At 43.5% G+C, this 26,763-nt stretch overlaps 1 protein-coding gene across 1 annotated transcript in view; it reads left to right on the forward strand.

The window, feature by feature from the left end:
• Positions 1-21,703, forward strand: part of LOC307243381 (leucine-rich repeat transmembrane neuronal protein 4-like) — a gene marked incomplete at its 3' end in the record, with an annotated part of 82,416 nt that extends 60,713 nt beyond the window's left edge. The window contains exon 3 of the mRNA XM_080018181.1: positions 21,638-21,703. Within this exon, the coding sequence (XP_079874307.1) occupies positions 21,638-21,703 (66 nt within the window). The remainder of the gene's footprint in view (positions 1-21,637) is intronic.
• Between the last annotated feature and the right edge of the window lie 5,060 nt (positions 21,704-26,763).

Consider the following 26,763-nt stretch of genomic DNA (forward strand, 5'->3'; position numbering starts at 1 on the left):
AAAGGAGTCGAACCTTTCGTCGCTACAGCCGAGGCCCATGGAAATATGGACCCCACCCCAAAAGTGGAAATCAGTTTCGATTCAAACGCTCTCCATGACCACCGATCCAAAAGTACGACTTTTTGATGTCGCTGAACCTTTTTCCGAGCGCTTGGTAGTTGGACGTGGATGCTATCCTGGACTCCTTGGGGCCGCGCCCTCCCTGCGTGTGAATAACGGATGCACTGCTGCCTCGCAGCAAGAAGGTCCTGGGTTCGATTCCCGCCTGGGGCGCTGTTGGCACCGTAATCTCCCAATTAGGAGCCTTTCTGTGTGGAGTTTGCATGTTCTCCCCGTGCTCACATGGGGTTTCCTCCACCGTCAGTAAGGACCCCCACCAAAAACATGCACACCACCATGGTCTGACCAGCGATGGAACTCGGTGCCAGGTCCCCGGGCGTCGACGAATGCTGCCCACTGCTCCTGGCGGCCCCCCTGGAGGAAGGACAAGCCAGGATGGATCAAATGCAGAGGCCACATTTCACCGGCCGCCATCCAAAGTCCAAACCATCTCCTCAGATCCAAGGCGATGATGTCAGGACCTTGAAAGGGAGCGTGTCTTTACCTCCAAAAATAGCGCCTGACATATTTACTAAATAAATCATAATGTACATATTCTGGTAGAGGCCTGTCATCCTGAAACTCCCGTCTACTGTCTGCGTCTCCCGGGACACAAAACAGTGAGCCGTCATGCTCCGGGAACAAGGCACTCTGTTTTAGGAAGGACACCACAGTAAGGTACTCTCCCTGATGGGTGCCCTGTCTAAAACGAGCCCCGAGAACGACACTGACATCCATGCAAGTTGCATGAGCTTTGTTGTATCTCAGAAGTAAAACATAGATAGACGGATAGATAGATAGATAGATAGATAGATAGATAGATAGATAGATAGATCGATAGATCTCTCTCTCTCTCCCTCTCTCTCTCTCTCTCTCTCGCTCTCTCTTTGTTGGTGGTGGTCGTGGTAACCAAGTGAACATGATGTAAATGCTCTGGGGTCGAACGCCCTTGAGCCGGCGCTGCGCCCTCCGGATGAGAGCAGACGACGTCTTTGGCACCTGAGCAACAAATTGGTTCCACACAATGGAGTGAGTGGGTGAAGGTGGGAAAAAAATGGGACCGGGATTCAGTGGATTCACTGGATTCAGTGGATTCAGGCGACGCTATGAGAAATGGGTTCAATTATGTCCTAGTTTTTCAAAGTTGAGCAGTAACAGCTACCCTTTTCTGCCACAGCACAATTTTTACATTGAAATAATACCACGTCAATAAATATTTCCGCCTCCGTCTCCACAAGTTAACGTGACGTGGTGCTGCTCTAACCGGTGGCCAGTCGAGCCCGATATGTGCAGGTGTCAGTTTGTCTGCAGTCCGAACAGTACGGTGCAGTATTGCTGCATTGCTAATAAATTACTTGTATGAATATCTACGGCTCTGGTTTGGGGCAGCGAGTGCGTATGGGGAGTCAGGTACAATCCATTTCCATTATTAACCCCCCACCCCGCTGGTGATGGATAAAGTGTCCACTCATCTTATTTGTTTATTATAAGGGCTCACTATCCAACGCCTACTTCTCCGTCTAATGAATTTGGCCGTTGCCGTAACACGTAATTCCAGAACGTTAAAACCCCAAACCTATTTCCCCCGTGGTCACTCAGGACAAAGGCAGCTTCTGTACTCAGTGCAAATAATTCACCAAAGCAGTTTCCACAATTTCAAGATTTTCTCTTTTTTTTGGTTTCCTTTTTAATAACGGGCGTAGCCATGCAGTGCCGGAAGCTGTAGAGCCGTTGGTTCGGTTTAATTATTTTTAATGCATTGGCTAAAGGGTTGTGTACACTGTGAGCAGTCAGTGAGTTCAAAGCATTACTCCCAGGTGGAAAGGGACTTGAATGTCTGTGCAGCAGCAGAGCAGCTGGGTTACCAAGAAAGAATCGAAAATAAAGATAAGATATAGCAACCCTTTATTAATAATAGATGAATACATGAATAAATAAATACAAAAGTAAATACATAAATAAGAAAATGTATACTTTTGAAAATCATAAAAAATGTATTAATACATTAGTAAATACATAAACAAATTAATAAGCTACTTTTTTTTTAAATACATGCATGCATACATAAATACAAATAGCATACAGTATGTACATGTTTACGAAAATGTCATTGTCAAAGCCAAATGTCAGAGTAATTTGAGAGAGAATTCATTTAATTTTGGTGATGCTTCATGTAAAAATGTTTGGATATTTGCACAGTACTAAACATAAAGTAAAGCATGTAAACATTATGAAAACTGAAATTTGGTCAGATAAACCACTTTTACATGACCATATAAACCGTGTAGATATTGAAATGGTAAAATTCTCCCTATCCGAACTGTTGTGCGGTGTTAAAGCATCGGCAATAATAGTAAAGTAATAATGGAGGGAAAAAATAGAAAGAATGGCAATATACTGTACAATAAAAATTCACAAAAAACTATGAAAATAAAACAACACAAATAATAACAAAAATTAAAAAAAAACAACAACATGAAACACAAATAAAACAAAGATAATTATGAAACAATACAGGAAAAAATGTCAATAGACAATAATCCTAAACAATTAACAATAAAAAAATAGACCTCTGTATTTACAATTCATGTCATGAGAAAAATATAGGAGTGCACAAGTACTGATGTTTTACTGAGTTTAACTACAGTCTGAGTGGAGTCATGGGACCAGGGACGCAGGAAGCTGCAAAAAAGGTCGAGACAGTGTTTTTTGACAGGGCGTCTATTGTGGATCTGTCTTCATCACGCCACCAGCTGCACCCCACATTTGTTTTGCAGAGCGTGGAAAAAAAGCAACACACGTCTTAAAAGCGATTTGTTTCTCGCAACAAAAAAAAAGTGAAGCAGTCTGGGAAGCAGTGCAGAAATGTTATTCTTTCTCATTTCCCCTTATAGGGCTCACCACTACTACTAGTACAGCTGTACTCCATGTTAGCCTTGAGGACAGATTTGTACATTTGTATGTTTTATTTAATTATTATAAATATTATTATTAATAATATTACTGTTATTTGTGTTATTATTATTATTATTATTATTATTATTATTATTATTTCAGTCATTTATCTTATATGATCTAATCTTATATTGCATAAGAGCACAAGTTTGGAGGCGTGTGCTCTTATTTTAGAAGTAGGTTATTTTATTTTACTGCGTTTCCTTATGGAACGATGGTGATTTCCTCATCTCAAACAATGGATTGAAACAAAAATCAACAACAGTGGTGGGTTTACCACAACAAAAAATGTCAATGTCTCAATAACTTGTCATGTGCCCTTGAGCATCAATTACAGCTTGACAACGACGTCTCATGCTGTTCACAAGTCGACTTATTGTCTGCTGAGGCCTGGCCCCCCACACTTATGAAGGGCGGCCCTCAGGTCATTGAGGTTCTGGGGTAAAGATTTAAGAGCCTCTACATGGCCACTCAGCTGATACTATAGGTTTTCTATGGGATTCATTTCTGGAGAAAGTGCAGGCCACTCCATTTGAGGTAGCCCAGTCTCCAGCAGCCGTTCCCTAATGATGCCACCTCCATGAGCTGGAGCATTGTCGTCCATGAAAATGAATGAGGCCTGTGTTGTTCATGCAGGGGCACAATGACTGGATGAATGATGTCATTCAGGTAGTATGGGCTTGTCACTGTACCATTCACAAAGTGTAGGGCAGTTCTGCATTGACCAGACACACCTGCCCACACTGTAACACCACCACCACCAAAGGCTCGTCTGGTGACAACAGTGGCTGATGCATAGCGGTCTCCTTGACGTCTCCAACATGGTTGGCGGCCATCATTTCTGCTCAACGTGAATCGACTTTCATCAGAGAACAGCACTGAGGCCACTGGTCCCTCGTCCAGCGTAAATGCTTCCTGGCCCGTGCAAGACGATGATGGCTGTGCCTGGTGGTGTGGTCAGGTACCCTTGCAGGTCGTCTAGCACGCAGACCACGCTTATGTTAACGGTTTTGAATGGTCTGACGTGACACTTGGTTGCCTCTCACCTCCCTTAAATGTGCCTGGAGTTGAGTGGCGTTTGTCATCTGGTTCCGCAGGGCACTGTTCACAATGAAGCGCTCATCAGTGTGGGATGTGGCCAAAGGACGTCCACTTCTATGCCTTTCTGTGACTCTTCCAGTCTCTGTATCTCTGTTGCAACCTGCTGATGACACTCTGTGACACTCTAAGCTCAGTGGCCACTTCCCTCTGAGAACATCCTTTTTGAAGCCTCGCTATGGCGAGGTACTGTTGATCAGATGTTAGGTGTCGTCTTGGTCTCATGATGTCAAAATGTGAACAGCATGATGAAGAGGACTGTTTAAATACCAATTCTAATTGAACCAAGAAATGTATTGGTCGGTTCATGGATCAAACACCTGTTGTGAATTTTGCCGTTCAGCCCCTTGTTAGAGAACAGCAAGTTGTGTAAAAAGTACTGAAACATTGAACAGTTGGACATTGCAGAAGGTCAAATTAAGTTCACCTGTAAAGGTTATAGTGCATTTTAGGTTCATCCTGAAATTTCACCCAAAAGCCGAATATCCCTAACTTTTTGTGAGTAGTGTATGTGTTACACGGCTGTCTGGGTCATCTAGCGCTGCCACCGGCTTCCTTTTGTCAATCACAAATAGTTCGATTTCTGGCCCTGGCTTTTTCATTCTGATCTGGCGTTTACCTCCTGGTATTGGTAGTGGTAGTTGAGGATTTGTATGAAACAGCTGAATTGGTTAAGTCAGTGGCTGTGGATGAGAAGGAGACGACTGATAGTCTTGGTCTGTTGGTAGCTCCATGGTGTCATGATGATGAAGGCCCATATGGTATTGGTGATGGTAGTTGAGGATGGATGGTAACCACCAAGGAGGCCCATATGGTATTGGTGGTGGTAGTTGAGGATGGATGGTAACCACCAAGGAGGCCCATATGGTATTGGCGGTGGTAGTTGAGGATTGATGGTACCCACCAAGGAGGCCCATATGGTATTGGCGGTGGTAGTTGAGGATGGACGGTAACCACTAAAGAGGCCTATATGGTATTGGTTGCGGTAGTTGAGGATGGATGGTAACCACCAAGGGGACCCGTACGGTATTAGTGGAGGTAAGTAGGAACTAGTCTTGACTGCACTGCATGTCTACTCCTAATTACCAGTTTACTGACCGCTGAAGTAGATGATGCTTTAATCTCCTGGAAGTTGTAGCACTAGTTTCCAAGATTCCACATAAATTTACCTGAATGATGGAGTGATTGAAGATAAATACATGTTATTCAATCGCATCAGTTGCTTTCAGAGCCTTAATTTGCGGAGTCTGCAGAGGTCCACCACTGACCAGTGGACTACAGCTGCATTCGTAGCTGATTTAGAGCTTGTTATATTCGGCATGTACTTAGCTTCCCTGCTAATAGAAGAGGGTCCCACAGAGGAATTCTCCCCTAAAGACATCGGCAATAAAACATTTTGCGCACACGCTGATGTAGCTGTTTCTCTCTCTCTCTTTCTCTCTCTCCCTCCCATCATATTTCTATACTCTGTCCTTGCCAAGTGTGGTGAACATAATTTTTCTCAAGGCTAAGGTTACCACATGGAAGATCTATACATTCACGAACAGATTACATCCATTTATTCTTCATACATCCTCCATACTCAGGTTGTAATTAATCTAACGTGTCTTCGATTTGTCTTTGGGCACACATACAGAACTGCGTATCGAGGTGGGAAAAAGGAATTTCTGAAAAAGTCCAAGCGTTATGTGCTAAGCTACGGCTTATCTTGCCTTTGATCGTTTGCGAGGCCTAACATAGCTCCTTAGACAGCCGTGTAAATAGCCGTGGAGAGGAACTAGATAAGACAAGAAACTCGCTAAGTTGAGATAACAACACAATGCAAATGGGGATTAAACACAGGGGAGCACATAACTTTTTTGGTCTGGTTCTCAGGGGAGCACAAGGAGATGTTGTTCAGTACTCTAATGTTTCAAGATTCAAGATTCAAGAGGTTATTGTCACACACACACACACATATATATATATATATATATATATATATATAAATGTATATATGAAAACACACACACACATCACACAAATCAAGATTCATCAAGAAGATGCATAATAGGTGCCGGATTGTCATTGGTAGTAAATTATATTATACAATATTTTATATTGTATAATATAATTTTGTGTGATACTGAATATTTCTTACTGATTGTGATTCTAATTTGGCAATTACATTTTGGACTGGACTGAAAGTGTACTTTCTTTTAACAGTATGTATTATATTACAGTACAGTGTGTGTTACATCAGGCACGACCAATCAGAAGACAGTAAACAATGACTGACATTCAGACACACGGCTGTGACTGAGCAGCGGTCTGCACAGTTTACATTGTCAGGTGATCGATTGTTTGACTCAAAATCGCTGCATCGCTCGTTGGTGATCGCTTTTCTTACCAAGTCGGAAAACGCAAAGTCCCGCAAATCAACTCAAAAGTCTTTTTTTTTTTTTTTCACTTCACGAAAGTTAAAATGTTGAAGAACCCACTCAAAGATCAAGATTCAAGATTCAAGATTTTTATTTGTCACATACATATACATACTTCCATACATATATGCAGTGAAATGTAATGCAACGCACCCGGTGATAGCACACAATAAGTCCTAGGAAAAAGTACAAAAATAAAATAAAATAAAAAGTAGAAAATTCCTTTCTAATAGACCGACTAACTGACTCCTAAAACGTAATACAGTAAGTGGAATACTTATAGAATAAGATAAAAAATATATAGAATAAAATACAATAAAAAATAAATTGAAATAAAATGGAATAGGTTGAAGGAATATGCCTATGTATATACAGATATGTGCATTTAAAGTGGCATGTGAATTAAAGTGGCATGTGAATGTGAATAGTGTGAGGTAGTGTTTGGGATAATACAGCACAGTATACAACAGTACGGCGCAGCAATACGGCATCACGAACAACCCTGAACAGTGATACAGTATGCGGTACAGTATGCTACATACAGTACAGTAGGTAGTGGAGCCTAGTGCATGGCTCAGTTAGGACCCCTGGTGAGGTCAGCGTTGACAGTTCTGATGGCTTGAGGGAAGAAACTCCGTCTCAGTCTCTCTGTTCTCGCTGCGTGACTGCGGAGGCGCTTGCCTGACCGCAGCAGCTGAAACAGTCTGTTGTTGGGGTGATGAGGATCCTTCATGATCCTACGGGCTCTGCTACTACACCTCCTGGTGTATAACTCCAGCAAGGGGGGGAGGGTTGTTCCAGTGGTACGTTCAGCTGAACGCACCACCCTCTGCAGGGCCCGCCTGTCCTGGGCAGTACAGTTCCCAAACCAGGCAGTGATGTTGCCTGTCAGGATGCTCTCCACTGCTCCAGAGTAGAAGGACTTGAGGATCCTCACCGAGACCCGGAATTTCCTCAGCTGCCTGAGGTGGTAGAGACGCTGCCTCGCCTTTCTCACCAGAGTGTCTGTATGAACAGTCCATGTTAAGTCCTCTGTGATGTGGACTCCCAGATATCTGAAGCTGCTCACCCTATCGACAGAAGTCCCATTAATCCACAAGGGCGCGTGCGTCCTCGATTGTGATCCACGCCTAAAGTCCACAATCAGCTCCTTGGTTTTGCTGACGTTAAGGTGGAGGCTGTTGTCCTGGCACCAGAGTGACAGGTCAGCCACCTCCTCGCGGTAGGCCTTCTCATCGCAGTCGGTGATCAGGCCCACGACCACGGTGTCGTCAGCAAACTTGATGATGGTGTTGGAGCTGGACCTGGCCACACAGTCATGTGTGTACAGGGAGTACAGTAGGGGGCTGAGGACGCAGCCCTGGGGGGATCCTGTATTCAGGGTGAGGGAGCTTGACATGTACTTCCCCACCTTGACCACCTGGGGGCGGCCTGTGAGGAAGTCCAGGATCCAGGTGCACAGCGGACCATTCAATCCGAGCTCCATCAGCTTGACAGCCAGTCTGGTGGGAACTATGGTGTTGAAAGCTGAACTATAATCAATGAACAGCATTCTCACATAGGCCCCCTTCTGGCCATCCAGGTGCGTGAGCGTGGTGTGCAGTACCTGGGAGACCGCGTCATCCGTGGATCTGTTCTGCCGGTACGCGAACTGCAACGGGTCCAAGGTGCGGGGGAGGGAGGCGCAGATGTAATCCTTAATCAGCCTCTCGAAACACTTCATGACCACCGAGGTGAGGGCCACCGGACGGTAGTCATTCAGGCAGGTTGGAGAGGCGATCTTCGGGACAGGAACGACGGTGGACCTCTTGAAGCAGGATGGGACCACTGATTCAGCCAGGGAGATGTTGAATATTGTGGTGAACACCGGAGCTAGCTGGTTAGCACAGGTCTTCAGTACTCGTCCAGATATGCCATCTGGGCCCGCAGCTTTCCTGGTGTTCACCCGCATCAAAGCCCTCCTGACCTCGTGCACGGACACTGAGAGTGCGCGCTCGTCCCCAGCGGTGTAACTCCAATTAGCCGGCGAGCTAGCGGTGCTGCTGCCAGACTCGAACCGCGCATAAAAGGAGTTCAGTTGGTTGGCCAGGGAGGCGTCCGCACTCGTGGCTGGGGAGGAGCTGCTCTTGTAGTTTGTGATTGTTCGCAGCCCTTCCCACAAGCGTCTTGTGTCCCCCCGCTCCATCTGCAGCTCCACGGTGTCTCTGTACGTCCGTTTGGCGTCCCTCACCGCCCTCCGCAGATTGTACGACGCCGCTTTGTAATTGTCCATGTTACCAGATACAAGTCCGTCGTTGTAAGCGGCCGTGCGCGCATTCAGAGCGCAGCGGATGGATTTATCAACCCATGGTTTCTGGTTTGGAAATATCCGAACTTTCACCGTGGGAACGATTTCATCCGCGAGCGTAGCCACGAAACTCACTACAACCTCCGTAAACTCGCTGACGTCACTTGAACTCGCTTGGAACACGTCCCAGTCTACGTCAGTCAGAGCGTCCTGAAGCGCAGCCTCTGCGCTCACAAAATACTTATAGTTTGTCACCAAAATACGCTTGTTTTCACCCCTGCGTCTCGGTCTGGGGGTGTTGTGTGGGCGCGGTGATGCATTTACGTCTTTTGGTTTCATTGGCTGTTGTTCCAGAGTTTCGGTTGAAACCCCTCCCTAAACAGAAGGCAGCAAAGCATCATTGTCGACAGACATGCTTGTTTCCGATCTATCATGAATGAAAGTTTGACGGGTTCCGCCGTTTTTTCTCTCCAATCTCACAACTTATTGTCGAGACGTGGAGTGTTGGAGTGGCTCTCCCGTGGTTGAACTCGGAACAACAGCGCGAAAACGGCAATCTGAAGGTCCCTTCGATGCACACATGCAGACTCCAGATCGTCCTACCATATTCGGCGTGATGTCGCATCAGAATGCGCAAACCGTTTCGATAAAATAAGGTTTAAATAAAGCCGTACTACACCGGGTCTTCTCATGGTAAAAAAAAAAATTGCGGCAAAAAGCATAACACGAAGGAGAAGAGCTGACATAGTTTCCATGACAACATTATAAATATTTGTCAAATATTTTCAGATTCCCATGTATGACATCACTTGAAAGCTTATGACCACTAGCACTTTCATAATCTGTGAAAAATGGAAACATTACCTTGGGGTATCTGTAACCCAGAACATCATTGTTGGCTCGTTTCAGATGATGTTTGGGCTGAAATGGCTGTGGCCTTGTTCAGTTGGCCTCATTGTATGAATCAGAAAAAAAAAACAAAAAAAAAAACCGCAGAGCGCTCTCATGCCAGGCTTCTTGACAGACAATTAGCAGGAAATCCATTTCTGTAGATTTTTTCAGAGGAAACATGTTTTGCCGGCAAAGTCAAGACCTCGGTTGTGCCGAGCAAGTTTATGAGAACATTGACCGTCCTCTTCCTTCTGAGACATTTTTGTGTTAAGTGATACCTTGACAAGAAAACAATCAGAAATGTCCGACATGAATGACGGACTAGTAATTTATAGTGTTTTTGTAATTACTATAGCCGGAGAAAATGTATGAGTTGTTTTCTTTGTTTTTTGTTTGTGTATGTGTATGAGGGCCAGAGGTTTTAGTTGGCAGAGTTTCCAGCGTGCTTATTTTCTTCAAGTTATTTCTATCATTGAAAAAAGTATTGCCGTGGTACATTTGTCTGGGTGTTGTGTCCACTTTCGAACGGACTGTCATTTGTTGCATGTTTTGACAGAATAAAATGTTATTTTCGCAGATCTTCTTCCCTTTATGTAGGATGTTCATTGGGTGTTCACACGTAGAAATGAGGCATTGATCGATGATGAAAATTGAGCACTAGACCAATTTTTCTTTGCGCCATCTATTATTAATTCACCATTACTTTTTCTTACCAGGAAGTGACAAATTTGATTTGTTTTCCCAGTCTCTGCCTCCTTTCTGCCTTCTCCACTCGCCTTTGATGGGGGAAAGAGACGGCAGAGACCAACTCTATATGAATGGGAAGGTACAATGGGATAATTGGAACACCTCGTCTGTGCTGTTCCCTCCGTGAGATGTCGGCGTGTGTCAGAGTTACCCCCAGTTCCCCAGACGCAGAAACTAACCAATTACATTGTGTTTGAGTCCCTGCTAATTAGCGCCTTAATTAAAATCCCTTGAAGATTAGCAAGGAGGTGGATGAGTGATGGGGCTGGGCTGAGGTTCTGGACCCTCCCATGAGACCATGTTGGTAACTCCGTGGGGGCTAATAGACGACTTGTGTTCCCTTTGTCTTATTTAGAAGGTGGCGGCTTTTCTCCGTTGTTTGTTATCTGCATATATAATTACTGTTACGGTACCTCATGTCTCCTTTTTATAATCATTATATGGGGATTGTTTGCCCATGGGAAGGATCATTTCAGTAATAATGGGGGAAAAACAACACCAAGCAGAAAAACAAGGTGTCATTTGTGCAAATCAAGCAAATATTTTTAAAGCTATGACTTGTTAATGACAAGGGTGTGGCAAACCCTGTTTCTGAGATAATCACCTTCAAAGTTTCGCCCACACTTGCTTCATTCAGCAAGCTCCCCGAATGCAAATAGGGTTGGCGGGACAAACAAAGCCTCATGGCTACTTAACATACTGCTGAATGGGCCAATCACGAACACCGCAACAGCACACAACTAATGTTGTTTTTAAAAAAGTTGTTTTTAACGATACGGAGAAGAAAGTTTTCACGGACCATTGAGACCAAGACACCCCTCTCTGTGTGTGTAAGTGTAGTCCGATTTAAAGGTTGAATTCTATCAGGACCGTTTCACATTGTGACTTCACATTACATCGAATATGGTGGAATTATCTTCACCTGGACTGTCGCTTTGAGGGAAACGATCGATTGCCATTGTTCAGCACTGTTCAGCGTCTCGGTAAGAGAACTGCATTTCCCCATGTAATCTTACGGTAATATTTAACTCCACGGTTAAACATTTTTCTACTATTTATAAATCAAACTTGATATTGAAAATATGTTGAGAGATAAAAAAACACAAAGGAACACGAATCTGAATAACACATTTTTCCGGCAATTTTAGAAATGGTGGCTTTTGCTGTGGTGGGACACAAATTGCATACTCTGAAGAAAGCCATTTTAACTACACATTACAGTTGCGAGTTTTAATAGTTGTAAAGTGTAACAGTTTTATGTTCAAACAGTTGCAAGTCGGAACAGTTGTAAGTTATAACAGTTGTAAGATCTTACAGTTGTATGTCCAAACAGTTGTAAGTTATAACAGTTTGAATGTACAACAGTTGAAAATTATAACAGTTTTAATGTATAGCAGTTGTAAATGATTACAGTTGTAAGTTATAACAGTTGTAAGGTATAACAGTTGTATGTTGAAACAGTTGTAAGTTCGAACAGTTGTATGTCCTAACAGTTGTAAATTATAACAGTTGTAAGGTATAACAGTTGTATTTTGAAACAGTTGTAAGTTCGAACAGTTGTATGTCAGAACAGTTGTAAGTTATGACAGTTTTAAAGTACAACAGCTGAAAATTATAACAGTTGTAAGTTATAACAGTTGTAAGGTATAACAGTTGTATGTTGAAACAGTTGTAAGTTTGCACAGCTGTATGTCCTAACGGTTGAAAGTTATAACTTTCCGAATAGTTGTAAGTTATAACAGTTTTAATGTTCAACAGTTGTAAATTGTAACAGTGGTAATGTATAGTAGTTGTAAATTATAACAGTTGTAAGTTATAACAGTTGTAAGGTATAACAGTTGTATGTTGAAACCGTTGTAAGTTCAAACAGTTGTATGTCCTAACAGTTGTAAGTTCTAACAGTTGAATGTCCTAACAGTTGTAAGTTATAAGAGTTTTAATGTACAGCAGTTGTAAATTATTACACTTGTAATGTATAGCAGTTGTAAATTATAACAGTTGTAAGTTATAACAGTCGTAAGGTATAATAGTTGTATGTTGAAACAGTGGTAAGTTCAAACAGTTGTATGTCCTAACAGTTGTAAGTTCTAACAGTTGAATGTCCTAACAGTTGTAAGTTATAACAGTTGAATGTTGAAACAGTTGTAAGTTTGAACAGTTGTATGACCCTTACAGTTGTAAGTTATAACAGTTGAATGTCCTAACAGTTGTAAGTTATAACAGTTGAATGTCTGAACAGTTGTAAGTTCTAACAGTTGTAATTTCTAACATTTGGAAGTTCTAACAGTTTTGTCCTAACAGTTGTACGGTATAAGAGATTTAAGGTATAACAGTTGTAAGTTCTAACAGTTGAAAGTTATTACAGTTGTAAATTATGACAGTTGTAAGTTATAACAGTTGTAACTTATGACAGTTGAAAGGTATAACAGTTGTTAGTTCTAACAGTTAGAACAGTTGTTCTAACAGGGCACGGTACTGACGGTGCCAACGCCGCGTTGCCCCTGATCGGTGTGCCAAAACAGTGTGTTTTTAGATGTTGGTTATTTTTATTTTACTCCTTTTCCTTATGGAACGAAACAAGCACCGGTGCGTAATGGGGACACTTTCACCCCACCCCACCCCCATCCAGTTTGATAACCACAAAATTTCCCCAAAAAAGCACAGATCTGTCATCCACTCACAGCTGCTCAACTGTGTAGTGGCAACTAAAGCCCTGAGTATTTCTAACATTAAAAGCACCCAGAAAGCGAAAGCTGTGAACGTTTTGCTGATGGCGGCAAAAAAAATAAAAAATAAAAATAAATATCCCCTAGGAGTGTCTCGGTTGATTTGCAGGAGTGTGTTCTTAAGGAAAGATGTGGATTTACCTGAAGTGGAAGGCTGGAAATAGCCTCCATATTAAAAGGTTAAATCGTTATAAAACTTGAGGGGGTTTTATATGACGGGGGTGGAAGTGTTTAGTCCTTAGATATGCTGACTGAACAGTGATAGCAAATCTCCATGTGGCTGTTTCGGTACAGCATATGTATATCAGACAGATTTAACCCTGTAAAACCCCTGGGTTTAATAGTACTAGATCCACTTTTAGCCCTCTTTTGAAGACTACATTTACATTGTCAATGCTTGCTATTGTCAATCCTATAACTTGTTTATCGGATGGATAATGTCTTCATTGATCTGGGAATTTGGTCATCTTTCGGTCTAATTTGGCCAACTTTCCACTGAGCTCTACTCTCTCCCTTTTTTCTCGGCATTGCAGGGTTAAATGTTTCCGGAGTTTTGATTTTTAATTTGTTACAAATTGAGATCAATCTGCATATAATATGTAATATAATATATTATTACATGTGACAAGAAGATGGCGTGTCTGTGTAATCTGCAATAACTTACTGTAAATTTAAACAGCTTTTGAGATTCTATCTTTACCCGCTCGATATTTCCTCCTTTCTCAACAGAATTACGATAGATTTTAATTCATTTCATGGGACGAGGAATTTCGTCTGGTGACGTTTGGTGCATTCCAATACAGACCATAAGCATTAGAAAATAAAAACCTTTGCAGTCCGGAAAAAGAGGGCATCAAAATAAAAAAAATGATTTATTTATTTATAAGCTAAAATAAAACACCCTTTTCCTGTGCAGTGAGAGAACCTTGAGGTGGCACCAAAAGGAATGCTGGGAAACACAGCATACATTGATTTCACAGTGTGAAATTGTATGTTAAAGTACCTGTAAAGGCAAGTTTATAAAATAGAGTTTAAAAAGGCAGCTTCCTCTGTTCTGAGACGCTGTGGGCGTGTCTGCTGAAGACGCTGAAACCAAGACCAATGGCCTTAACCGTGTAATAATTTATAAATGTTGAAATTGGAGTAACCTCCATGTTTAAATAATCCCAGTCCCGATCCCAGTGCCTCTAGTTGCTCACCTCAAAGCGCGCTGTCGTCCTGCGGGACTGTCTGGCTGCGCCTCCCCATTTCTCTTGTGCCCCCTGCTGGCTCCTCCACAGGCCAGGTCGAGGCTCCACGGCCTGCTAGCATTCAGTTAATGCTAACGTAACCAAGGCGGGGGGGGGGGGGGGGGGGGCACCCAGAGGCATCCCGGAGGCACCAGGAAGCACCCACGGGATCGCATGAGGTAACAGTCTCCTTGAAGACGTCTTTTACTCCAGGTGTTTATTCCTAAAATAGCGTTTTATCTCAAACTCCAGCCTGTTAGCCTAGCTTAGTTCAGCTTATTTCACCACCAATGCTCTGATTCCGACCTGGTGTTTATATAGTGTAAGGGGGCGGGGCCATACTGAGTGTGAACCATCTACGTCATCGGGTCATGATTTAGCCCCGCCCAAAGAAACCGGACCACAAAAATGGTGAGAAACACCACAATTCAGTACGACATCGTTCAGTCTTTTCACTTGTTTTCAGCTCTGTGGAATACTGGATTCTGATTGGTGGATAGCGGCTGTAGTAGCAGGAATGACGGTTATCGCAGGCAAATACTTCACATTCCTTGTATCACTCCATCTACATGCTTATGCTTACTAGCCAGTGGTGCCATCTGGTGACGCAACATAGGAACTACAATAGAAGACTTTAAGAGATGAATGCTGATGTCCAATTTCACATTACTAACAATAAATGGGTTGAATAGTTCACTACGTTGTTGTGGAACAATTTTTCTCGGCGGAAGCTCTTTCGCTGGGCATACTAGTTATGAAATCAATATTCCAACCCAATGTATTATTTTATTTCGTTCATAGCCTTGTGATGAGCAAATGTGCAGCCAGCCACTCATTATCGCAGAATAACCCCCAAACGGGTGATTAGGACCCCAACGTGTGTTTGATGTGGGCAAGGTTAGTTTTTGTTGAGGAACCACGGCTCCAGCACCAGTGGTTCATTTGTGGTTCATTTGTTCATTTTATCTTGAGAGCAAAATACTTTTAAGTGTTTGGCTGTTGTTTTAGAGGCAAACAACAACAGCATTAAAACATTGTGAACATATTTTATTAGCCCACGTTTGTTAATGTAGGCTTTATAGGTTGGTGTTGGGAGGGTTTTAGTATCAATCAGTGAACTGAATACACAACAGCAAATTGTTTCTAGCTTCGCTAGACTCCAGCATCAGGACCGAGGCTGGATTAGTACCCCCAGGGGCCCCTACACATGCACACAAACACACGTGCCAAGGCCACCCTACGCAATGGGGGCCGCCAGGGATTTTGAGCCCCATGAAAAGATAACACATTCCAACCCACCCTAATATTCTTTTATGGCCCCTTAGAATCCTCCTAACCCCTCTCCCCCCATACGGTTCCTCTGCACCGCAGCCATTAAATTATTTATTTTAATTATTTTAAGATTCCAGTGAAGTTGTCATGTTGAATTCAACGGACCATAATCACACTTTATTCAAAAAAGGGCTGAATGACCAGTCCAGCTGAGCAGGTGCAGGGACAGCTTCATGCTCATTCAATAAAAAAAAAGGTTAAAAAAACGTTCTGGACAGTTCTAACAGCACACGCCCCGCGCAGTGCACTGCGGCACGGGACAGAGCACCGATCTTGCCGGGGGCCAGCATTCGGATAAAACAATCGCTTAATTACATTTTTGGAGGCCGCTTTCTGAAACCTCACAGCAAAGTCTAAAGGAGCGGAGGAGCAAAAAAAATGGACCAAATGGTGTGATTATCCCGGAGAAAGGAGCCTTCCCACCCACCGGGTCTGGGTCCCACCCACCAGGTCTGGGTCCCACCCCCCCAGTCTGGCTCTTTGACCCCCAGAGGAGGAGGAGGAGGCGGAGGGCAGTGGTGGCAGCTGCGGCTCCCCCGGGACGGGCCCCCCATCCCCCGGTAACAGGTGTGTCTGAGAGCGCTCCGTACCGACGTTTTAGAACGACCTGGAAACCGGGGGAGGGCTCTGGGCGTGGTTAAATCGGCGAAGTTGGAATCAACTTTTATTTCATTCTGATTGGATAATTATCAAGACCAAGAGAATTGGTCAAGTTTTGCGTCATAGATTTTTTCTCTCATAGACGATAGGGCCCTTTAGCGCTCAGGGGCCCCGGGGAACGTGTCCAGAAGGCACAAATAGTAGATCCGTGCTTGGTCAGGAAAGTAGGCTTAACATCATGTTAAAAGATTTTTTTTATATAAACTGAAATGGTTAGGAGCACCTTAACTTAAAATAGTTTTTTGCTAATAACTGACAGGTTTTTTTTCTACATTTTTATGCAATATTATCAACTTATATTTCTTTACAGTTTGTTATTCAAAGGAGTATCACCCCTAGCTGTTATAAACAGTGAGTTAACAACTATAAATGCCATTCAATTTGTCAATTTATATTCCCTTTTACTAAGTACTGAAATGCAATTGTTCTAAATGCAAAGGTAAAATACCTGATGGAACTAAATGATCATTCAAATGAATAATGATAAATAAGGATCAAACTAAATCTAATGGTCTGTATCGTCTGATTGGACTTGAGGGTTAGACTTATACACATGCAGACAGACGAATGAGTTGGCGTTATTTTTCACTAAATCCTGGCCAAAATAAGCTCCAGATCTAAGGATTTTTTTTGGGGTAAAACTAAATTGGCTTTTCACAGATTCATTCCTCTCACTGTTTGTTTATTTTGGGTGGGCCAGTACAACATTGGCCTTGCCATCTTTTCTCAGAAAAAAATAACTTATAACTGTAAACGTAGGAGGAGACGAAAGATCAAACATATATAAAATGAAAAAGCAGCGACAATTTTACTTTGCAACGTTCTGCCTTACAAAGGAAATAAAAGCAAAACACTGAATATGCAACATGCTCAACTAACAGAGCTCAGTCTATAAAGGCTGTCACAGTATAGAGTGGAGACTAGGGGTTGAGTGGGGTCTGGGAGTTAAGGGGATTGAGGGTTTAAGGGGACTCTGGGTTCAGGGGGGGCTGGGGGTTGAGTGGAGACTGGGGGTTCGATAGGAACTGGAGGTTTGGTGAGGACTTGGGGTTCAGTGGGACTGGGGGTTTAGGGGGACTGGAGGTTTGGTGAGGACTGGGGGTTCAGTGGGACTGGGGGTTTAGGGGGACTGGAGGTTTGGTGAGGACTGGGGGTTCAGTGGGACTGGGGCTTTAGGGGGACTGGGTATTCAGTGGGGACTGGAGGTTCAATGGGGACTGGGGGTTCATGTGGGACTGGAGGTTGAGTGGGGAATGGAGGTTCAGTGGGGACTGGGGCTTCATTGGGGACTGGAGGTTCAGTGGGAGCTGGGGGTTCAGTGGGGGCTAGGGGTTGAGTGGGCACTGGGGGTTCGGTGGGGACTGGAGGTTCAGTGAGGAATGGGGGTTTAGGGTGGACTGGGGGTTTAGTGGGAATGGGGGTTCAGTGAGGACTGGAGGTTCATTTGGGACTGGGGCTTTAGGGGGACTGGGTGTTCAGTGGGGACTGGAGGTTCAATGGGGACTGGGGGTTCATGTGGGACTGGAGGTTGAGTGGGGACTGGGGGTTGAGTGGGGACTGCGGGTTTAGGTGGACTGGGGGTTCAGAGCAGGAGGTGTGGGCTCGGGGGGGTCTGTCCTGCTGACATTGTCCTCTGGGCAGGTTCTGATCAAATGACCCTCTTTTCCACACCCAGAGCATGTTTCATGGTGTCGGATGTGGCATAAACAGTGTAATCCATCTACTCGATTCTTTATTTTGAGTTATTTTCAGTTCCGTTGCATTGAATTTTAAAACCATAAAGACTTGTCTTCCAAAAAAAAAATGTTTAATCTGAGGAGCTTTGCAACATAAGAAAATCAATTTAAGTTGGGAAACAATCTGCCCAAACCTGGCCAGCCCCTTGCCTAACATCCCATTAGTGATGAATGAGGGCACATTGGAAATGGTTATTCTTTTGCCAGGGTTCGTCAGAGGGGGAACGGGGACGACGGTGTCATGGATGACGACTCCGCTTTCCACCAAATTGTTCACTTTATCCGTAATGTCCAGAAAAATCACCAGTGCGCTGCTCGTTCTGGAAGCAAATTTGACAGCTGCAAAGCGGCACTCCTGTGGCGAGCTTCACCACTTGCAGGCGAGCTCCACCCCCCCCTTCCATCTACCCGGCAGCGACAAAAAAAACAACAAACGAAACTAGAAAATATATTTTGATCAAACCTGGCTGGGTTGGGCCTGAGTGACAAATGGGTGGGCCCAGGCCCACCTTGTCCACCCAAATTGGCGCATTTATAAGAAGTATCACGTCAAGACTTTCCTGTGATCTTTAAATTATATTTTGACATTATTATTATTACAATTATTATTATTATTATGTCACAGCATCTGAAGGTAGCAGAATACGTGGCAGTCCTTGGTGGTTTTCAAAACGCACTCCAAAAGCAACTTGTTGAAACTGTAAATGATTTTTTGTATAAACCGTTTTTGACAGCATTTGTAACCCCTTTACAAACACAAATACTGTTCCATAATTCCTATTAAACTCCAAAGATGTCGAAAAAATAACTAAAAGTTATAGGGAATAATGATAAAGTGGTCAAAATTGGCATTGGGCCATGGATGGCATTGAACCTCACAGGACCATTGACAACTCAGGCTCAGCAGCCTGGAACTTGGTAGAGTAAAATATATGAAATCAACTTTCATCACTTCTATATTGTAATATTAAGATTCAGTGAGAACTAGAATTTCTTAAGTAAAAATGTAAACATATACACATTTTATTCTTGCAAGAAATGAACTGTGTGGGAGAAGTAAACTTATAGATAAATAAATAAATATAATGACATATATAATTTAATTTAATAAATACATGAAAAAATTCATAATATTGATGAAAGTAAAAATAATACCTTTAAAGCCCTTTCACATAACTATTAAATGAACTGAAAGATACTTTTCATCCTCGAAAGTCAAATTTGATGATTTCATAAAAAGATGAGATGTCTGATCACGCTGATTCCAGCTTCCTGTTTATGCATCCATCCATCACTCAAAACTTCAGAACCAGGTGAAACGCTCCCTGACAAGCTGATATCTTCAACAACCTGAATTACTTAGAAAAGTTAATTACAGCTGCAAAATCGACAAAAAAAAAAGGTGGCAATGACTCGACGAGACCATGGCATGAAGATTGGTGTTGCTAGGCAACACAGTGTGTTTGGGTCCTGGGTGTTTGCCTGAGATAAACAAAGACAGCGACAGGGGCGATTACGTCCAAACCCCATTGATTTCTCAGTGTCGAGACGTCGCCTTGGATCCAGCATTCCTTCTTTCGGGGGAAATGGGATTTGGATGGGATTTAAAAATTTTAATACAGAGGCCGTATGGAGACTTAATAAAAGAAAAAGAAAAAACATTTACTTTGTACACCTGCGTTTAAGGAATAAAAGGGTGTTTTGGTGAAACATAGAAGCTTGGGATTCGCATGGCATACTAATCAGAGGCTTTTTCAACTTTTTACTTTCCTATGACTGCATGACTCTTAAATGAAACCCGCCCCGGGGTTTGCATTTGATATCATCCCGACAGGAAGCTATGATTTTAAAAGTGACGTCTTTTAAAGTTGCTGAACAATTTGTGTACTCATGGTGATTGGAGGGTGGGGGGGGGGGGGGGGGGGTATTTTCATAAATGTGTCAAGTTGAAAATGAACCAAAACGCTCTTCCGCCCACGCAGCAGCCCCGTCTCCGTCGCGGTTCCTCCAAAAAGTGGGCACGGGAAAGGAGGAGTCAAAAAAAAGGATCTAAAAAAAAAGATGGGAGGGATCTTTGCTTCTGTACGGATGGAGGAGCGGAGAGAAAGCCTCCGACAGAGTCTTCAAATGCTCCATCTCAGTCAACCTGTTCCAATGCTGTTCAAAATATGGCATGATATATTTACAATAAATACATAAATACAGGACATGGTTATGAACCGTTCTTTTATAAAAACTAAAACTTTCATGTGCAGAGCGGGTTGCTCACCGTGTGTATAAAATTCTATTTAATTATTATTGAATGAAATTATTATAAAATCACTGTGGATTCCAGACACTGGAATCTGCATCTGGAAAAACTTTATAGCATAAAACATCGTTATCGGAGAGTCTTACGGCACTTTTTTTGCTGGAAAAAAAACTCCTTCATTAACAAATAACTCAGTTTGGTGTGTTTTTTTTATAAATGTTTAAATAAACCTTCATTTGATTGAACAATATTGGGAGAAAATAAAATCAGAATCAGTTAATTTGGCCAAGGTTTTGACAAGATAAAGGCTCAATACAAACCTAATAAACAGAAATATACAATTTATTTTGATGCACTCACATCAACTATTACTCATGTTTTTGTTTTCATTCTTTAGCCAGGGAGGCAGCTGGGCCTCCGCTCCACAACCTGAGTTGCATTGATGCAAGACTCGCAAACGACTCGTTCGTGGCGAACAAACCTTTGAAATGACACAGGAGTTGTGAGTCATTACGCCCAAACAGCCGTTAAAACTGACCTCGATTCCGGAAACGAAGGGCCTGAGAAGGCGGGTTGACGCATGGGCCCAAAGTAGAGGCAATGACTCCCGAGCCGGTTGGCAAACCACAGCTGCGAGGCGTTCCCGAACGAGAGCCGTGAGTCACAAGAGCGCGCATGCGCATCGAGCCGCAGCAGAAACGGATTAAATTCATTTGGAAAATGGCTGAAGGTATCAGTCATACTGAATTGGACCGATTTACACTTGATTGCACATGATTTAGACAGAATTGAATTATTTCTTGCGGGAATTCCATTCACAACTCAGGGCCGAGCCTTATTCTGACTCAGACTCTACCTCTTGGGGCCGACCGAATAAAAAAAGGACGACGGGTCGGACATTCGGCACCGACATTTTTTGACGAGTTGTCCTCACAAAAGAGACAAACTCTTCGTCATCACAGAGAAGACCAGTCGGTCCGAGCAGGGGGAAAGCCGTTCGAGCAAATGGAATCCCATCGCGTGTTTAATTGCTTAACCCCCTAATTTGCTTTGCTGGCATTGTCACAGTCTCTTTGGGCCGTTATCAGATTACTGCGCGCGGCGTAATTAACTTTCCATTGTAACTTCCTCCCGTCTAACTGTACCGCACAGGCTGTCAAGCGGCGCTAACTCTGCTATCTCTGTTTTTTTCCCCGCCCTCTGCAGAACGAGTACACGTGCCCACGGCCGCTACCTGGCGCCTGGCTGGGGGACGTGCCCACCATCCACTGAGAAACCCAAAAGAGACCGTTCCCGAAAGGGAAGCCGCGGCGGAGCGACGCAAACCAACGTGAAGGGGAGGGGAAGGAGGGAGGGCGAGGCGGAGGACCCCCCCGACGCAACGCGAAGTGGAAAACACGGGGGAGGGACACAAAATGGGCGCTTTCTTTGTCAGCGCAGGGGGAGGGGGGTGGGGGGGGGTCAAGGCCCCAGAGGAGCTGCTGACAAAAAGGTTCAAACTCAAGGCGAAAGAAGGCGTCTTACTCATCGAAGAGGCTTTAACAAAAGCTGTCGGCGAACGTGCGCATCCAGCACGTGCCCCCCTCCCGCCCCCGCCTTTTTGCCCATAGAGCTGTGTTTGATTTGAAAGTGCGTCGATGTCAATTAAAGTATTGCCCCCCCGTGAAGCCCGATCCTCTCCTCTCATCCTCCTTTTTTATTTATTTCAAAGGAAGGGGCCAGGAAGTGAAGGAGTAAATATTATCCGGCAAAGAATAAAACAAAAGGAGCCGCCAGGTTTGTTTTGGTTTTTTTTTCCGGCGGCGCACCTGTCAGCTCGCTAGCGTTTGAGTTCACCCCGCTCCCCTGGGGTCGGAAACTTCAGTCAATAGCTGCCAGAGCGTTTGAAGTCTCTGCCGAGACAGAAAAGGCGAACCTTCCCCCTGCTAACGACCGGGAGGAGATTTTTACTCGGTTATTACCATCGATCTACTACTACCCAGTATCCATCGGAATGGGCGGGGCACTCAAAAACAACGACAAAAACCATGACAGATCAGTGTAATTTTTCCTTAACTATAAAAGTTGTTAATATGTTGTATTTTATGACTCTGTGTTTTTACCATTTCCAACACCAAATACATTTACATTTAAATGATCTTTATTTATTTTGCATGGTTTGAGTTTGGGTGCCTGGGCTCTACCGCTCATCACCCCCGGCGAGGTGTATGTACAGCAAACATCGACGTCCTGAGTGAGCTACAATTTAAGAAGTGATGAGCTTGAATCCCCCCGTTGGATAGAAGAGTAGAACCAAACACGTGGATGCAGGTGGAGGTGGAGGGAGCCCGCCAGCGCAGCAAAGCAGGCAGAGCAGGACTGGCTGCTTACAGTAAATAGGCCGACCCAAATATGGGCGTGGAAGTGCGTGGCGCGGTCAAGTTGTCGGACAGAACGAGCTCCTCAAGCCACGTGTCATTTAAAAAAAAAATAAAAGAAGAGCCGGGTGGGACAGCCGGACACATTTTTCTATTCGTAACATGGCGTTAAGTTGTTATTTTTCTTTCTTTTTTTTTTTTTTTTTTAATGGATGGAGAACAATCTGAGAAGCCTCAGCTTCAGTGCTCTGTTGATAATTCAGCTTTCTCGTGTGTAAAGTGTACGTGTCTTTCGTGAAAAGTGATCTTGCAATGGTAAAGACGACCTTGAAAGAGGGAGAGTTTTTGACTGAAAGATAGCTGCAAGCGCCGCCTACACCTTGATGCTTATGTTGAATACACTCCATTGACATCCCTCACCTCCTTTAACCCTTGTATTATGTCGGACAGATTTGACCCGAATTTAGGTGTTTTTCATGACTGAAAGGCTGCTTAACATACTTGTTGTTGGCCAGGTGACTTTGCCTCATTTGGGTCATGAACTTCTATACAGAATATTGACATCTTGATGTTTTTATGTCTATAAGCACTTTGCACCCTGTTTTGATGCCCTGGCCAATTTTGACTTCAAAGGAGAATAGATCTTCATGAACTAGCAGCAAGTATAAAGATGAGTCCCCTCTCTCTCTCTCTCACACACACACACACACACAGACACACACACACACACACACACACACACACACACACACACACACACACGCACACACACACACACACACACACACACACACACGCACACGCACACACACACACACACACACACACACACACACACACTGCTCTCACCACCGACAGAGAGACCATCTCCTTTTATTTGAACTAAAGGGAGGATGCAGCATTCAAAAAGCTCGCCGATGCCTCATAGTCATAACATGAGACGGGTGCAGATGTAAGTTGTAGAGATTGACTCTGTTGCCGTCGGAGAGGGGCAACACCCCGACCTAACGAGGTCCCACTCGCCGCATTACTGTCGCCCGAGGCAGTTGTCGGAAGACCAACGCGAGCAGGAGATTCCCAGTCAGTGGCGCCCTCGCTCCGACCATCCACAGGGATAATGGCGGCGACACAGAGGAGGACGCGTCTGAGGCCGAGGACAACGTTGAGCATAATTCGGAGTGCAATGAATCGTCCTCTGCTGAAGGAGGAGAAAAGGCGCGGACAGAGAGACAGGCGACGCTGACGGAATGGAAACATCGCGTGGTAACAAACCCCGCCGCAAGTCGGGGAGGACTGTCAGTTGGAGACGTCGTCGCAGTGGTCCCAGGGCCGGCGGCGCACCAGATTCACGGCTACACCAGTTCATGACATGGAATCTGCCTTCGAACTGTTCGTCCCGCGGTCGGTGGAGAGAGGATTATTCTGGACGACACAAACCTTGTGCTTTATGGTGCTTTGTATATTCATTCAAATGTGCTGTCTTGTTATTAAAAAACAACAAATTCAATTCAATTATTCATGTGACTGTCTTGATGTGAGTCACATTTGTCATCATCATGACAGCTTGTCATAATGAATGTTATTGTGCCAAATCTGCCCCTCATCAAATGCAAGACAAACATTACACGTGTAAGATACTAAAAACATGGCAGCAAATAAAGAAAACATGCAAGTTATGACCATCATTGCCAGTTTGATGATAACAGTAATTAGTGCATATTGTGTACTTTGTAATGAAAAACAAGTGCTGTAACATCAAGAGAAACTTCTCCTAAGTGGACAAAAAACTGAAGTATCTGGTGAAGTTTGCAATGATTGTCACTGACATGATGATCATTTGAAAAAAAAAAAAAAACTTTTCAAGGAGGTTAAATGTGCATATCTCACAATTTTGAGGTGACCTTTATGGCACCCGCCATTTCTGGCCGAAACTATTCAGTCATTGTTCATTCACCATCGAAACATAATACAAGGGTTAAGTGATGGGAATAATTCTCTGTAAATCTCTCAAGACGTTTGACGGGTTTTCAAATGCACATTTCCGTCTCCATCTTCAAACACCGCTTCGATTTCTACACTGATGGAAGGTCATTTTTCTATTGTAAATTTCTGCTTTTTCTCCCCCGAAATGAATTGTTATTTAATAATCATATGTATTATTTGTTCACTTTAAGACTGTCTGTTTTATAATGGAAATAATGACTATTGGTGAGCAATATCAAAATTGATCAAATTAAAATATTCATTAATCATTGTTCTGCATCTTTTTTTTTTGTCTAAATTGTAAATGCAGGTGATGTCCTGCCTGTCATATACTGTGCCAGACTGTGCTGGTGTCAAATTGAGTTCTAGCTGTTTACTAGTCAGCACGCACATTTTACATTACTCCTGACCATTTTCCTGATGATAGCTCTTTTTTTATATTTTCCTATCATTGTCTCTCTTTCGGGTTTTGGGAAATGTGCACCATATGCTGAGAAACATACATTAAAATGATCTCCCGGTCCCACTGGCAACTCAGGTAACATATCTTTGTCAAAAAAAGTAATTTTGCTGTATTTCAAATGTGTTTATTGCATTTGAAAAGGAGGAGGCACCAAATTGCTTTAACACGGAATTTACAATAATATAAAAGATTACTATTATGAATAAACAATAACCTAAAATATTATTGTTTTATTGTTTTATAATTATCATGACTCTTTTATTATTAATGTTTATTAGAAAATATGTGTAAAAATATGACAAAAAAATAAACTTGGCATATTCTGTATATATACATTATATATATATATATATATACAGCGTTTGTCGTTTTGGAAGTTTAAACTCAGTAAAATTCCTATTCAAATTAATGTATTTGTGCAGTGTTACATTGTAAACAGGCTCTTAATCTCTTGATCATCCACACTGAACATCTCAGTCACATTCCCGGCACCTAAATAATAGGATTTGTATGCGATAAACAATCATTTAAAGTTGATATGTGTGAACCGCAGCGTCCGGGGACCGTTCGTTTCCTCGCTGGCGTGTGAATGCGAGATAATCTAATAAGCAAGAACACGTCCCAGCCCCATGTTTCCAGCCTTGTCTGTCTCGTCTGTCCCCCGCAGAGTCTCGCTGTCACACCGACATTAGCCCCATTAATCTGGAGAGCAGAACATTGATCTCCGTTCAACGGATGCCGGCGTCCAGCAGCAGCAGCAGCGGCATCCTTCCTCTAATTAGCCGCCTCGTCCATGTACGTCTCCAGAGCGAGGAGCGACATGGTGGATGTGCTGCCATGTTAAGGAAAGTGTAAAGCTGTCAGCTCAGAGGTCCAGATGGCCGATCTGCCCGCCGATCTGCCGCCCCCCGTGGTGTTTTCACGTCCCTCCACCCCTCCATCCCTCCATCCATCCTTCAATCAAACACCCCCCCCCGTATGTCTCATTTCCTGTCTTTACCTTCATCAAGATCTTCTTCACCATCTCACTCTCTTCCCGGTCCCTTCCCTGACATTTTAACCATTGGTCTTGGTCTTGGTGTGTCTGCCACACAATGTCAATGTACGTGGTCTTGTAGCGCTGTCTTTGGTTTCCTTTTGTCTTAAATTATGCGTAAATCATTTTCTATTATGGCTCTACCTCACCCTCACCATTCCTTTCTTTCTTTTTTTCTTTCTTTCTTTCTTTCTTTCTTTCTGTTGTTCCCATCCCCCAACTCTCTCTCTCTCTCTCTCTCTCTCTCTTTCGCTCTCTCTCCCTCTCTCTCCGATGATCTCACACAATCTCTATGCATTTCTCATGCGCTCCATTTTGTCCATATTGACCGTAATCCACAACGTTCGCGGGTCGATTAGAGGAGAGCCAGGTCCCACTGAAGAAAGAAGATGTCAAAATGTTAAATGATGGCGGGTGAGATAAAAATGTGTTTCATACACTGTGCAGTATCACGGCGTCGTGCACAACTTGACTTGTGACTCTGACACCAAAA

This window comes from Zeus faber, assembly GCF_960531495.2.
Source record: "Zeus faber genome assembly, chromosome: 17".
NCBI classification, from domain to species: Eukaryota; Metazoa; Chordata; class Actinopteri; order Zeiformes; family Zeidae; genus Zeus; species Zeus faber.